Raw genomic sequence first — 16,951 nt, 5'->3', positions numbered from 1 at the left:
CCAGTGGTAGCCGCCTTCGATGCACCGCGGCCAATCATAATGCAGGCATCACGGCCAATCACTGCTCAGGGGGCGGAAGGGAATTTGAATCATGAACCATTCATGTCCATGCGTCAGCGCGACTGCGAGCGGCAGTATGGGCTAAGGTAACGGGAGAACCGGGGAGCACAGGTTACCGCAGTCAATAGAGCCATGTGGGTGTGTAATAGGTGATGCAGTGTGAACAGTACACATTTGGAAAGGGGGCTTTTCCCATGGCCACGCCCCCTTTCATAATGCGTACCGGTTTCTGCCCTTTAACTGTTGGAGGGTATGGGTATGGTGACCAGTGTAACCATAGGCAACAAAAATACACAAGCAATCCCTTGTGGTGTCCTTAGGAAAAATCTATGGTTTTTAAGGCACACTATACACAGTATTTGTAGGGGTTAATTACTCCAAGTGCAGAAAAAAGTATAAATATATATATTTTGGCACGTGGCTCGGGCAGTAGGCGTCTCCAAGTTACTGATTTTTGGGACGACAATCACCCTTGTTGTTGCCTTACCACACCCGGTCTTCTCCAGGGGTCGCCCACCTGGGTACTGCCCCGGCCCTTCACTGCTTGGCTTCCAAGTTCGGAGAGGGCTTGTGCAGTCCGGTGAGGTACAGTATGATGGTAATGCCCCAGGTGTTGTCACCAGATCAATAACTTGGTTGACTGCAGGCAGAGTCAGGCACGGAAATATGTTGTCGTACCCTTAGGTACTGTACAGAGTGTGCAAGGAGATTGAAAAGAGACAGTGATATACACGTAGTTCAGTTGTTAATAAGGGAGTATACTCCCTTTGTGTATATTATTCCTCATATGTATTTGCCGACTCTTTGTATCATAGATGGAAGTTTTTTTGTTTTTTTTTGATGGGAGTGTGCCTGCTCCCGTTTTTAGCCCCCTTATGATCGCTGGTCGCAGGAGCTTGCTCCCCCGGCAGAGGTTCCCTTTCATCAGCGACCATCTCTGGTCGCTGATGAAAAGGAGAAACTGAGCAATATATGGCTGAGCAATATATCTCCCCCGTGTGTACGGGGCTTTAGAGGTGTGTGGGGTCCGGATCCGGCGTGGCGGCTGCAGTATTGGGGGACACCGGCGTCTGATCCCCAGCAGCCGAGGATATCAGTGCCGGTGGAGCAGAGAGGATGAGCACTGCTGCTAAGCGGTCCAGCCGCAAAACGTCCGCGGGGCGATGCAGGAGCCCCGATTCTTCCTGTTACTGGCATCAGTGCCGAAGGGACGGGTGAGGGATTTCACTATGCAGTCACCTCTCTGCTTTAGAGTGCTGCAGGTCTATGAGGGGTCCCCAGATGAAACGTACTGTACCCCATAATTTCATTACACAGTCATCTCTCCGCTTTGGGGTGCTGCAGGTCTATGAGGGGTCCTCAGATGAAACGTACTGTACACCATCATTTCACTACGCAGTCACCTCTCTGCTTTGGGGTGCTGCAGGTCTATGAGGGGTCCCCAGATTAAACGTACTGTAACCCATCATTTCACTATGCAGCCACCTCTCTGCGCTGGGGTGGGTGCAGGAGATGTACAAAGCCTTGAAAAGTGATAAAATGGAGAGAGATCAAGTGGACGGTAACAACTAATCAGACACATTACGGGCAGGAGCTAATTGGTTGGTACTTTATCTCCGTCCACCTTTTCTCTTTCCGAGTCCATCCACCCCTATGGCCGTTACAGGCAGAGACGCAGAACAAAATGGTTTATTCCTGCAATGGTATGAGGCCACTGCCCCAGTCTAAGCCAGTAAAACAAATCCTGTTGGGACCCCATATCCACATGGATAGTAATGCTCATCTGCTGTATTCAGGGCTATTTTTCAGCAGGCTCCAGCAGGAACTGAGGCCCTTATTCTAGTTCACTCTTTCTGACAAAATATTCCTCAGATGGACAAAACCATGTGCACTGCAGGTGAGGCAGGTGTAAAACCCCACCCAAATCTAATTATCTCTGCACAAGTAACACCTGCCTCACCTGCAGTGCACATTCAGCCTTTTATAAATAGTTCTGTATTTGTCACAAGGTACAGCCAGTGGCAGATTTCCATGTGCCTAGGGATGACACATACAGGGCGAAGGGGGTTGGGGGTGGGGGGTTGTGGTGGCACAGCATGCTCAGTTGCTAGGCCAATCCAATGGCCAGATGAGGTCAGGTGATATTTTGTTGTTTTGATGTTTTTTTTATCATTACAACTTTATCCTTACTGCCATGAGTCTGAATGACAGTTAGGGGCTCGTTGGTTTGTATTTTTTCTCTCCAATGTCGCTCGTATTGATTCTGGAAAGAGAACATGGAGTTCAAGAAGAACTGGTACTTGTTTCCTAGCACGGCCACCCCGATTTCCATCGGGGTGGTCGTGTCGGAAAAATCGCGTCGATGCGATCGACGCGATTTTTTAATTGAATCAAATGTGAATAGGGTCCCTGGGACACGATTTTACATTTGATTCAATGTAAAATATTCCCTACACCCCCAATTTGACATCCTCAACGCCACCCCACGATTGACGCCAACCCGAAGCATGGCGAGCGCACTGAGCCCGCGAGGGGCGGCGGTGCGCGTCCTCCGACCATTTCATTCCCCTACTATCCACGTCGGCGTGGAGTTGAGAATATAAAGTGTGGCGAGCGCAGCGAGCCACCGAGCCCGAAGCGTGGCGAGCGGACGCGTATAACTTCACAGGTATACGCGTCCCCTCGCGGGGCTCGCCTCGCTGCGCTCGCCACACTTTATATTCTCAACTCCATGCCGACGTGGATAGTAGGGGAATAAAAAGGTTGGAGGACGCGCACCGCTCGCCACGCTTCGGTTTTGCGTCAATCGTGGGGTGAGGACGGGGCCATATACAATGTGAAATGGGTCATATTGGCCCATTTCACATTGTTTCCTGTGTGAGATGGACTTAATCAAGTCCATCTCATCTTGTGCCATTATAATGGCACAAGACCGACGCGATGCTTCCAATTTCAATGTTAAAAAATATTTTAACATTGAAGCCTATGGCAAAATCGCGGGCATCGCGTCGGTCGCGTCGGGGGCAATGTTAATGGCCGCGACTGACGCGATGCCCGCGATTTTGCCTTTGCCGGCAAAATGGACCTGATTTCAAAGGAAATCGGGTCCATCGCGGGCATCGTGTACCTTCACTTTAAGGTACACGATGCCCGCGATTGTGGCCGCACTAAGAAACAAGTACCGAAGAACTTGCTGTTAAATACGGGAAGGAATCGATAGAAGAGGTTCTGCGTGTTGGCACCTTTACTGCGCACGGAGAGGGCACTTACACGTCCGCACGCTGGGTTTCCCATTACAGTGGGGCAGATGTATTAAGCCTTAACAAGAGATAAATGCGAGGATGATAAAGAGAGATAAACACCCAGCCAATCAGCTCCTTACTGACTTTTTTCAAACACAACCTGTAACATGGAAGTTAGCAGGTGATTGGCTGGACGTTTATCTGGATTCAGTACTGAATCCCGGCGGTCGGGATCCCGGCGTTCAGAATCCCGACGCTGGAATCTCGACAGCGGAAATGCCGACAAGGGGGGGACGTGGATCGCCCCCCCTTGCGGGCTCGCTGCGCTCGCCACGCAGCGGGCCCGGTGCCTCGCTACGCTCGGCACACTAATTTGTTCTCCCTCATTGGGTGTCATGGACACCCACGGAGGGAGAATGTGTTGGGATTTCGGCGTCGGGATTTTAACTGCATCCCGTTTATCTCTCTTTATCACCTTTGCCTTTATCTCTTGTTAAGGCTTAATACATCTGCCCCAATGCTCCTGCAGTCGGACATAATCAGAGGCGTTGCGGAGAACCGGTGTGTTCTAGCTTATAGCAGCCTGTCAGTTTTCTGCATTCATTCTATAAATAGCGCTGGGAAAGGAACGGCCTGGTTGCCCTGAGTAACGGCACCTGCCTCCTGTCCACCACTTTTCATAAATCCCCATAATAAATATTTTATAAACTTTCTGTGCATAGACTGGATTCATGGACGCAGCTTCTGTGTTTTATTTGGTGCAGATTCTTAAGGTGCCCGTAAACTAGTGCGGTCTTGGCCCTCTTCATCTGATTCTGACGCATCGGGCCAAGAAATCGGATGTAAAGTGTGAAATCACATGTGTTTTAGCGCTGATTGTGGCCCCGTGTGCGTCAGATCGGAGATGGCAATTGCTGCCATCAAGATTTATTAGATCCGGCAGCCCTTCTGAGATTACATAGGATACATTATCCATACCTCCCAACTGTCACGATTTTAGAGGGACAGTCCCGATTTTCGGGTCCTGTCCCGCTGTCCCACCCGCGGCAGGCATTGTCCCGCTGCGGGGGGGTGGCAGTTGGGAGACCCCCCAATCTAGTAGAATAGACGCTGTGCGCATGCGCACAGCGTCTATTCTCGTATGAAAATGAGGTCGCGGCTAATTAGCATAAGCCGCACCCTCTTTTGCATACGCCACACCCCCTTTTCGGGAGCTTGCGTTGCTTCGCCGCGCGAGTGTCCCTATTTCTTCAGATGAAAAGTTGGGAGGTATGCATTATCGTTCAAGTCGTTAACGATATATTGCCAAGTATGTTCCCAGGGCCATTACTCTGAATACAGTTATTGTTGTTTTCTGAACCCGTATGCCGCAGACGCAGCCTTGCAATTCCCCAGTGACATCACTGAGCCCCCCGACCTCCTGCCTGCAACATATTGGTGATACATATAATTGGTGAACATATATGAGGTGATCAGTCCGCTTTACGCTGTCTTTGGTGCATATTTTCTGCTCCATATCACCATCTATAATAAAGCAAGTTGCCGAGATGAGATACTGCAGCGATGTGTCCTGGAAGACGGTTTTATTGCTCGCTAATTGCTCGGAAAGTGACTGATTTAGTCCATCAGCGAACCGGTAGAATGGAGCCATCATCGCTGCTATTTATTTGTAACTTGGTTACAAATTAGAAGCATTTCCAGGATTGATGGAGCTGGTTTCCCGGCTGATCGGCGCACTACAGCGGCGTAATCGCAATGTTTCATCTGCATTTCATTTTTCAGAGCGATATAGTCCTTCAAAATGCCAGAGTGAAAGGTTGCTGAGGGCACCGGGATTCCAGATCAATTATATAAGTAGCTTGCTCCAATTTATCATCTGCTGATAGCATCTATGTGGATTTCAAAGAGCACGCTAGTCAATATAACAGGACATAGATAGGATGCAGACAGTGTATGCAGAGCAGAGATAAAGGCAGGTAGCAAATCTGCCTGAGTGCTCCAAAGGGCGCGGGGAGGGGCCGCTGGCCAGGTACTCTAATGTCATTGTAACCATTGTAAAACATTTCTAATTCCACTGTTATTGAAGATCGGAACCAGAAAGATCCTTTTCTCCATAAATACCGATGAAAACTATTCACTATCGCCGCAGTGAGCTTTCGCGTGTACTTCTGCAGGTTTCACTTCATAAATGGCCTTATCTTTCTGGCCTCCATCTGTGCTTTTCAACCAGGTCGTTACATCAGTAGACAGATGTTTCATTTAAGTTGCCCTTGGATAAGACACAGAGCTGTTCTGTCCAATGCAGAGATCACTGTTCCTTGCATCCTGGGAAATGGAAATAGACAACTCTGCCTGTATACTTATAGAGACAGCGAATTAGATTAATCATCTTTTTTAGTAAAATGCAGACAGTCTAATAAACAAATATGTTTAACTAAAGAAAGATTGCTAGCAACATTTTTTAACAGCAGCAGCATGCTATAGGTCAGTGCACACCAGCACAGATAAGAACACCCTGTGCTATAGGTCAGTGCACACCAGCACAGATAAGAACACCCTGTGCTATAGGTCAGTGCACACCAGCACAGATAAGAACACCCTGTGCTATAGGTCAGTGCACACCAGCACAGATAAGAACACCCTGTGCTATAGGTCAGTGCACACCAGCACAGATAAGAAGACCCTGTGCTATAGGTCAGTGCACACCAGCACAGATAAGAAGACCCCGTGTGATGTATCCTTTCTGGACTTCCAACTAGGAGGATAATGTGTCATAAGCATCGACTACTAAACAGCATTAGCAAATCATTCCTTAGCGCCACCCCTGGCAGACTCTGAAGAATCAGGGCGATTAGGAGTGCAGTTCAGTACACAGGAGATTTATGACTGAAACGGGAGCCTCCTGCAGAATGCCGGAAGGTAGGCATCTATGATTCAAATGATACCACAAATATAGATGGTGCCACTGTGAGTACATCAGAAAACAGCCGCGTCTGAACTTTTCGGCAGCACATGGCCAGACAAGTCTCTCTCTGCTCTCACACAGACGGAAGGAGATGAGAAATCTGTGATTAGTAGGAGTGTGCCAAAAGTCTGGGCTGTGCGCAGCCACCAAGGACCCAACTTTGCATTTTATGGAGCCACAAAGGAGACCTGAGGAAGGGAAGAGAAGCCTGTAATTTAAAAGATGGAAAGTGCTCCGCTATCTGGGATGAGAAAGCAAATGTCATTAAGTAAAATATTGCAGCTGTTCATGCGGGAATTCCAGTCATGTCTTTGTAGCATTTAAAAGCACAACAGCCTTTTGCTAGAGCTATTATATGGTGAGAAATCAGAAGGTCAGATGCGCCTTGCAGATGTATCTGACCTACACGTATCTGTGAGATCACCTTACAGCAGGCTACGTACCCAGCGGGAGGGATAGGCCCAAACTTATGCCCAAAATTATGCAGGAGCCTTGCATGTTAAATCACAAAATGTATTATATTATTAATGTTTACACATACCTCCATGGCAAGAATAGGGACACCGCGCGAGCGCCCCAAAAGGGGGCGTGACTTATGTAAATTAGGCCGCTCCCTCACTTTGAGCCACTGCGCCTCTGAATAGACGCTGCACACAGCGTCTGTTCTGTCAGATAGGGGGGACTCCCAAATGCCCCCCCCCCCCCGCAGTGGGACACCGCCGGCCGCGGGAGGGACGCGGTAAAGTCCCCAAAAAACGGGACATTCCCGCGTTTAGCGGGACAGTTGGGAGGTATGGCTACAGAGCGTGTGTGGCACTACAAGTCTCAGCATGCTGGCACCGCTCATTATGTCTAGTTAGGTTGTGCAGTCTAGCCCCCACCTCCATATACCTTCTAGCAGGTGTTAGAATCTTTGTGCTCCTGCCGGTGCATGTTATCGTCACTCTTTCACCTCATAAATATTCACAGCAGCCAGGATATGGGTCATATACAGAGTAGAAGCTGTTATACACAGTATATAGGTGTAGCTGTGTGTTGCCTGCTCCGATGTCTGTGTGATTTGCGCTTGTGTACAGACATACCTCCAACTCATTGAAGGCTGCTGGTGCCTCTGGTGTGCACCACAGTTGGGGAGGTGGTGGGACAGCTTGGTACTTCATATGCAGCAGCCCCACACCCTGGAACCCTGATTCTTACGGTACCTTGTGGAAGTTTACATTAGGTGACAGATCCGCATTAATGACTCAAATCAATTAGCTGGGAGCGACTGTAAATTGTAAAGCAGTGGAAACATCACTAACAGCAATGAAACTCACCCCCTTGCTGACCAATCTCAACTTGCACTCCGTCCCATAGGCTAGGGTTCCATCCTTGTACCCATCACATAGGCTAGGGTTCCATCCTTGTACCCATCCCATAGGTTAGGGTTCCAGCCCTGTACCCCATCCCATAGGCTAGGGTTCCATCTTGTACCCATCCCATAGGCTAGGCTTCCATCCTTGTACCCATCCCATAGGCTAGGGTTCTACCCTTGTACCCATCCCATAGGCTAGGGTTCCAGCCTTATACCCCATCCCATAGGTTAGGGTTCCATCCTTGTACCCATCACATAGGCTAGGGTTCCATCTTTGTACCCCATTCCATAGGCTAGGGTTCCATCTTTGTACCCCATTCCATAGGCTAGGGTTCCAGCCCTGTACCCCATCCCATAGGCTAGGGTTCAATCCTTGTACCCCATCCTATAAGTTAGGGACCCACCCTTGCACTTCGTCCCATAAGCTGTGGTCCCACCCACTCCATTCCGCAGGCTAGGGTCCCACCCTTGCACTGCGTTCCATAGGCTAGGGACCCACCCTTGCACTCCGTAACATATGCTAGTGTCCCACCCTAGTACTCCTTCCCATAGGCTATGGTTCCACCCTTGCACTCCGTCCCATAAGATATGGTCCCACCCTTGCACTCCGTCCCATAAGCTAAGGTCCCACCCTTGCACTCCGTCCCATAAGCTAAGGTCCCACCCTTGCACTCCGTCCCATAGGATATGGTCCCACCCTTGCACTCCGTCCCATAGGCTTTGGTCCCACCCTTGCACTCCATCCCATAGGCTTTGGTCCCACCCTTGCACTCCATCCCATAAGATATGGTCCCACCCTTGCACTCCGTCCTATAAGCTAAGGTCCCACCCTTGCACTCCATCCCATAGGCTAGGGTCCCACCCTTGCACTCCGTCCCATAGGCTATGGTCCCACCCTTGCACTCCGTCCCATAGGCTATGGTCCCACCCTTGCACTCCGTCCCATAGGCTATGGTCCCTCCCTTGCACTCCGTCATATAAGCTAAGGTCCCACCCTTGCACTCCGTCCTATAAGCTATGGTCCCACCCTTGCACTCTATCCCATTGGATATGGTCCCACCCTTGCACTCTGTCCTATAGGATATGGTCCCACCCTTGCACTCTGTCCTATAGGATATGGTCCCACCCTTGCACTCCGTCCCATAGGATGTGATCCCACCCTTGTACTCAGTCTGTCCCATAGGATATGGTCCCACCCTTGCACTCTGTCCTATAGGATATGGTCCCACCCTTGCACTCCATCCCATAGGATATGGTCCCACCCTTGCACTCTGTCCCATAGGCTATGGTCCCACCCTTGCACTCTGTCCCATAGGCTATGGTCCCACCCTTGCACTCCGTCCTATAAGCTATGGTCCCACCCTTGCACTCTGTCCCATAGGATATGGTCCCACCCTTGCACTCCGTCCTATAAGCTATGGTCCCACCCTTGCACTCTGTCCCATAGGATATGGTCCCACCCTTGCACTCTGTCCCATAGGATATGGTCCCACCCTTGCACTCCGTCCCATAGGCTATGGTCCCACCCTTGCACTCCGTCCTATAAGCTAAGGTCCCACCCTTGCACTCCGTCCTATAGGATATGGTCCCACCCTTGCACTCCATCCCATAGGATATGGTCCCACCCTTGCACTCTGTGACTATCAGCAGACCAGGCACAAATGAAGATGTCTCTGGAACTGTATCCCTGGAGGTATGATGTAATTACTCCCCCTGATATACTCTTTCCATATTCTCCAGTATATCACAAGGACGGCTGCTACAGAACGTGTGATAAAGAAACGTCCCCAGGCTTAGACTCTCGCAGTCACACTTACCGAGCATCATTGGCAAAGTGAAACAATTGCTTCCACCCCTTCCCCCTTCCCAGGTCACAATCACATCTTTAGTGAATGACAAAGCCGTGTCAGCCCATAATATAAGCAGTATATGAAAATGTTTATTGCAAGAGAAAGATTTAAGAAGCAAAACCTCCTGTAGAAAGATGGAAAACATAGAACCGAACACCCCTGTGTGTCCTCGCTCGTGGTCCAAGCTTGTATTCTGCTGTTCCGTTCATGTTTCATTAGTATGGGAGGGATGCCGCCAGTTTGGGATAACTCAGCGAGGAACGTTTCATCCCTGCAGTGTGTGTGTAATTGTGCTGTCACAGTTCTCTCACCTGCTTCTGCCACTCTCCCCCCGAGAAACTTTCCGCCCAGAAATGTGGAAATTGTACGCAAACATGGATACAGTATGTGGCTATGTAAATGTCAACGTCTATCTGTATGGAATACGGTCGTATTATCGACCACACTTAGGTCGACAGTCTTTCGGTCGACATGCAGGAAATTCGACAGGGTTCTAGGTCGACATGGTTAAAGGTTGACAGGTGTCTAGGTCGACAGGGGGACAAGGTTGACATCTTTTTAGGTCGACATGGGTTATGTCTACGGGTCACGAGGTCGACATGGGGTTTTTCACTGTCTTTTGAGCCGACATGTGCCGACAGGCGGTATTTCATGCCCTACCATCCACTACGGTGTGGTGGGAGAATAAAATAGTGTACAGAGCGCAGCGAGGCACCATGCCCGAAGCATTGCGAGATATGCGAGGGGCTGCGGATGACTTCAAACAGTGTCCATGTCGACGGTGTCGACATTTGGGCAAAAAACTGTGAAAAAACCCATGTCGACCTCGCGACCTGTCGACATAACCCATGTCGACCTAAAACCATGTCGACCTAGTCCCCAGTCGACCTTCATCTAAGTCGACCTAGAACCCTGTCAACCTTCCCAACGTTGTCGACCTAAGTGTGATCGATAATACGATCCACACCCATCTGTATCATGGTAGGTACACCCAAGGACCAAGAGGCAGATGTACTAAGCTTTGGGGGGCCCATTTATCATTTAATATTTGTGGCTAAATACCCTAAAACATCCGTGTTCATGATTTCCAACAAATTATGTCACCACAGCCCCACCCACTACACAGCTCATGTGGGTGGAGTTCAGAAGACCGGTCTGCTCCCACCCAGTTGACCAGGAGAACTTTCAAAAATGTCTGCATCTACACGACATTGGTGCATATGATATAATCAGCCAACGGTATATCTGTCAGTATTTTAAAAAGAAAAGTGTCCCCACCCAAGCTCTGGCAGGTCTGGCCAGAGATGCCCACATCCCTTTGAAGCCACACCCCTTTCCAGGTCTGAGAATCAGGGCATCTGGACTGCTGGGGACTCCAGAGTGTAAGCAGCTGGTTACTGTAAGTCAGGGGTTCTAAAACTCGGTCCTCAGGTCCCTACACAGTTCACGTTTTCCAGGTCACCAGGCAGGTACACAAGCGCCGTCATTACTCATTGACACATTTCAAAACATTTGTGATTCTGTGAGGAGACCTGCAAAACATGCACTGTGAGGGGTCCTGAGGACCGAGTTTGAGAACATGTGCTGTAAGTGAATAATATCATTGAGTGCCGTGCCAGATTGGTTTCTAGACTCCGGCAGGGGTTAACACAAAGAACAAAGTGTCATAAAATAAATTTCATTGTTAAAACAGTGCTAATGACAGATGCCGGGGATGTTATTTGCGTGCAGTATAATTGGAAGTATCTGGAGACAGGATATTTTCATACCAGTGATGTGACTTGAGTTAGCAGAACATGACACGTCATTATTTTCTGCACAGCTAAAGGGGTTACAGAGACATAGCACTAATCGCCCGCAGCAAGACAAATGCACGCAGTAAGCAGATTGTGCTGCGCCCGCCGCAGTCAGTGCCAAAAATGTCAAACACGGCCCTGTTCTCCGTCCTATAGAGCGTAATCTCCTGGGGTCCCTAAATGTCACATTGTTCTCTTTTATTATGTTTGCAGTTTATAGATAGTGCGGCACTGACAGTGTACTACGCCATGGCATAGGCTAGTGCAGTTCCGCACTGTGGCCCCGGGGAAACTCGGGGGTGCCGAACATGCACGGGTGATCCCAAAATCACCATGCACTAGTATGGCACTTGCACTGCGCACTTTCCCTTCAGGCGACGCTTCACGTCCTTACCCCGTCCTTTTGGATGGGGTAGGACAATTTTTCACACCCCCACCCTGGCCTTCTGGCTAGGGTCCTTTATTATTTATTTCTCTTCCCCCTCTCACGTTTGTCACTTTTCACGTTCCTTGTTGTTTTTTGTAGTTTTGTCACGTTTTTTTGGGTTGTGTGGTCGACCCTTTCGGGCCTTCCATTTCCCCAATGTGCCGAAGCTCTCGCCTTTTGGGGAGAGCTTCGGTCCCCCCGAGGACGACCCCGAGCCGCAAGGCGGAGGGAAGTCCACTGCGGGTCTCTCCAAACCATGGGGTGCGGAGGACCCACCGTCCTAACCCTTTCGGGGGTTGAGGAATGAGGGTCTCTCTAAGCTTCGGCGAAGAGGACCCACCGTTCCCTATTTTCCCCTCTTCGGCCTTATGGTTGAGAGGGGTTAGGGGAAAAACAGGGCCCTGTCTCCTAGGAGACGGACCCATTCGATCGCACGGCCTCCTTTGCACGTGTTTAGGCACAGCACTGGTGGTGGGGAGCACACCTCGGGCTCCTGAGTTTTTTCAAACTCCCTGTAAGGCCATGATTGCATGGGCAGATTTTCTGTATTGTATGATACACAACACACACGCAGTTGTCTAGTGTTTGCAGCACCCCAAGTTTACACACTTGCAGGACCTGTTTTGAACCCTCTGACACATGTCGTCACCTGAGCACGTGGATCCCCAATTAGTGCACATGTTCCCTTGTAAAAATAAACACGTGGAAAACTCATGTCCTCTATATGGTATTGACAGTCAATAATCAGATATTGATTTTAGATGCATTTTACCATGTTGATTTTAGACCAGACAATGCTTCATCTTGTGGTGCAATAAACAGTGATTACATACTACTGACCCATTGTTGCGGAAAGATTAGAGGATTTTCCGAGGTCTAAGATAATGTAGCACTTTTGTAGGTTGTGGCCAAGATAAAATTCTAAATAAATCAGAATTACTGTCATCATTTAACGTTCCTGTTTAATTTTTTATTGCAGACGTTGATGAATGTGCTGCCAAAATGCATTACTGCCAGGCGAACACGGTGTGCGTCAATTTACCGGGATCTTACCGCTGTGACTGCCTTCCGGGTTATACACGTGTGGATGACTTCTCCTGTACAGGTAAGGGAGAGAGAGTCACGGAGCTCTGTGATTGCCATGTTTTATGGCTTGTGTGCGTCAATATTGTACAGTTATAACCCGGAGAGGAGACAGAAAAAGTCGGCAAACCTGATCTAGTGACCTTCCCTAGCTTCCCACAGAAGAAATTTTGGAGCACAGCTGCCGCAGTACCACTCTTGGCCATTGTGTGCAGTATAGAGCACAAACAATCTTCTCTTACTGAAATTGTCACTCTTACTAAAATTGTCACTGCTCGGCTCCCTTTTGTCATAGATTATTATTTCATTCACCTAAACCTTTGACAATCGCCCTGTAAAATGGTGAAAGTAAAGCCCCCACTATATGTGAGTCACATGCACCAGCAGACGGTACTGTGCCTATGCGGAAATAATACAATTGCTCCTCACTGCAAGTAATGGCCAAAGTGAAGGCTTATTTCTCCCGTAATGATATTAAATGAAAGCGTCTGTGCTTGTGCCCCCCCCCCCGATAAATGGGGATGAACAAAGTAAAATCACTTTGACCCCTTTATGAAGACAGAATTGTGGGACGCTATCCTTGCATCTCTCTCTAGACCCTGGCCAATGGCTTACCCAGGGGAAAGTTCGGTGTTCTGTATAATTTTTTTTTTCATATTGGCGTTAATGACATTTTCCATGTTCGGTTGTTGCCGTGTGTATCTCTTACCTTCATGTCTAACATGTTAGTAAGACTAGTATGTGGTCTGTACACATACTGTAGAGCTGGCTTGTTTACTGGGAAGCAAAGTTTTCCATTTGGTGTGTTGATAGTCAACATTTCAACAAGGATGTTGGGTTGACATGTAAAATCCACAAAGGACGTCTTGGGAATGTCAACGGGTTCATGTCGACAGTGTTATTGTTAGAGTAATTTAGGCTTAAAAATGCAAAATCTGTTATAAACATTCAGGTGTCAGCATGTTATATGTCAAAAGTACGGGCATGTTGACATGACCAAGTCAACATTTTGGCATTGGAGCAGGTATGATGGTCCCGTGCTAGAAATAAGCAGCTCTTGTAATTGGAAGTAATTCGTATATGGAAAAAGAGCGCTAAATGAGTAAATATATAACCGAGGATGGGTGACAACTTTTCATACCACACCCCAAAGTAGTGCTTAGCATGCCGCCAGGTGCTGTTTTTATGATTCTTCCTCTGTGGATTTAATTGATGAACTCATTTTATCTGCAGCCTCGCTGAAGTGAAACAGCGCTGTATTATGTATCACAGCACAGACTTTGATGGTTCTGCTGTGTCAGTCTGCTATTACTGGCTACGTAGCCACTTGAGGAACAGTCAGCGATGCACAATGAATGAACTCTAGCAAAGAGCTGCTTACACTCCTCCTGAACTGCAGCGTTTTAATGACCCTGTTTTTTTCTCTTCACCTCTTCCCTTATGCTGCCTCAGACACGGTGAGGTCCTCAGAGACTCTCAGTCCGTCTGTTTCCTTCCAGGGCCTGCGCGGCGGATGCCAAATGCCCAGACTGATACTGTGATTATTGAAGCGTCTCCTAAACAGAATTCCTTCATTTTAATTATGTTAGCTCGGTTTTAAAGCCTTCCTGAGGGAATGGTGTTTATAGAGCAACGTTCAGACTGTGAGCCCCATCAATGAAGGGGAAATTAAACACAACGCGTTTCTCCGTTTGTTTGGCAGCCACTTTGTGGCGGCCTTTTTGTACTGCCCTCTGACACAGTAGGTGACGCAATCGGAAAGTGGATAAAAAGGAATATGTTTGGCCTTGAAGTCTATTCATCGACAGCACAAGTCTCTGGCGCTCAGAGTGGCTTGTGCTACTTTTTAGCTGCTTGATGGTTTCTTTATGATAAAAAGAAATGCCCGGCAGCATTCTGCTTTCTCCTGTTCCAGTGTACTAATGCTGCCATCTGCGCAGGACTGGGCTATCGCCATAGAGATTAGTGACTAGAAGCTATATATGTAATAGACGCTTGAGTGCATTAAGACTCTGTTGGTACTCGTGCTGTTTGCCAGTCACAGTATACTGTGAAATCTGCACTGTTGCTTTCCAAGAAGCCACAATATTGGCTACACCATACCATATTTGTCTAAATGCTCCTGACATATCACAACTCACAGCTGTAGATAAGATCTGCAGAGGGCAGGACACTGTCCAGCACATCCTGTGCCCGTGCTGAGCCCTGCCCCCCTATACTTTCCTCTCAAGGCCACCATTTTCCCAGGAGGTTGGCTCTCTTTTCGGCATACATATTCTTTATGGTTAGATCACCGGAAAGATGGCTCCAGCTGGAACTGGTATCAGGGAGGGAGCAGTGGTTGCTACATTGTGTATGGGGGCAATGAACTTTGGCCCACATCTCCATGGTTGGCTTGGAGCTTGGCTTATTTTGGGTAATACCATGCATTGTATAAGGAGAGCAGAAACCTTTCTCTCATTTTTAACATTTTCTGGGTCATACTGTATATTATGCATTCACCCAAAATGTGGGATTAGCCCAAGTTACAGTTCCTGCTTCCACCCAATATTAACATCCCGTTACAGTTCCTGTTTCCACCCAGTAGCTCCATCCTGGTACAGTTCCTGCTTCCACCCAACAGCTCCATCCTGGTACAGTTCCTGCTTCCACCCAATACCCCCATCCCGTTACAGTTCCTGTTTCCACCCAATAGCTCCATCCTGGTACAGTTCCTGTTTCCACCCAATAGCTCCATCCTGGTACAGTTCCTGCTTCCACCCAATAGCTCCATCCTGGTACAGTTCCTGCTTCCACCCAATATCTCCATCCCAGTAAAGTTCCTGCTTCCACCCAACAGCTCCATCCTGATACAGTTCCTGCTTCCACCCAACAGCTCCATCCTAATACAGTTCCTGCTTCCACCCAATAGCTCCATCCTGGTACAGTTCCTACTTCCACCCTATAGCTCCATCCTGGTACAGTTCCTGCTTCCACCCAACAGCTCCATCCTGATACAGTTCCTGCTTCCACCCAACAGCTCCATTATGGTACAGTTCCTGCTTCCACCCAACAGCTCCATTCTGGTACAGTTCCTGCTTCCACCCCATACCCCCATCCTGGTACAGTTCCTGCTTCCACCCTATAGCTCCATCCTGGTACAATTCCTGCTTCCACCCTATAGCTCCATCCTGGTACAGTGTACAGTTCCTGCTTCCACCCAATATCTCCATCCCAGTACAGTTCCTTCTTCCACCCAACAGCTCCATCCTGGTACAGTTCTTGCTTCCACCCAACAGCTCCATCCTGGTACAGTTCCTGCTTCCACCCAATACCCCCATCCTGGTACAGTTCCTGCTTCCACCCAATAGCTCCATCCTGGTACAGTTCCTGCTTCCACCCAATAGCTCCATCCTGGTACAGTTCCTGCTTCCACCCAACAGCTCCATCCTGATACAGTTCCTGCTTCCACCCAATAGTTCCATTCTGGTACAGTGTACAGTTCCTGCTTCCACCCAACAGCTCCATTCTGGTACAGTTCCTGCTTCCACTCCATACCCCCATCCTGGTACAGTTCCTGCTTCCATCCAATAGCTCCATCCTGGTACAGTTCCTGCTTTCACCCAATAGCTCCATACTGGTACAGTTCCTGCTTCCACCCTATAGCTCCACCCTGGTACAGTTCCTGCTTCCACCTTATAGCTCCATCCTGGTACAGTTCCTGCTTCCACCCAATAGCTCCATCCCGGTACAGTGTACAGTTCCTGCTTCCACCCTATAGCTCCATACTGGTACCGTTCCTGCTTCCACCCTATAGCTCCATCCTGGTACAGTTCCTGCTTCCACCCTATAGCTCCATCCTGGTACAGTTCCTGCTTCCACCCTATAGCTCCATCCTGATACAGTTCCTGCTTCCACACAATAGCTCCATCCTGGTACAGTTCCTGCTTCCACCCAATATCTCCATCCCAGTACAGTTCCTTCTTCCACCCAACAGCTCCATCCTGGTACAGTTTCTGCTTCCACCCAATATCTCCATCCTGGTACAGTTCCTGCTTCCACCCAACAGCTCCATCCTGGTACAGTTCCTACTTCCACCCAACAGCTCCATCCTGGTACAGTTCCTGCTTCCACCCAATACCCCCATCCTGGTACAGTTCCTGCTTCCACCCAATAGCTCCATCCTGGTACAGTT

At 48.8% G+C, this 16,951-nt stretch overlaps 1 protein-coding gene across 7 annotated transcripts in view; it reads left to right on the top strand.

Moving 5' to 3' along the window:
• Nucleotides 1-16,951, top strand: part of NELL1 (neural EGFL like 1) — a 558,514-nt gene that overhangs the window by 310,639 nt on the left and 230,924 nt on the right. For all 7 annotated transcript variants that reach the window (XM_083164040.1, XM_083164038.1, XM_083164037.1 and 4 more), the window contains one exon: nucleotides 12,674-12,799. In XM_083164040.1, coding sequence (XP_083020166.1) covers nucleotides 12,674-12,799 — 126 coding nt within the window. The remainder of the gene's footprint in view (nucleotides 1-12,673; nucleotides 12,800-16,951) is intronic.

The sequence above is a fragment of the Crinia signifera genome, chromosome 11 (genome assembly GCF_055691185.1).
Source record: "Crinia signifera chromosome 11, ASM5569118v1, whole genome shotgun sequence".
Taxonomy (NCBI): Eukaryota; Metazoa; Chordata; class Amphibia; order Anura; family Myobatrachidae; genus Crinia; species Crinia signifera.
This window is presented reverse-complemented; position numbering and strand designations above follow the sequence as displayed.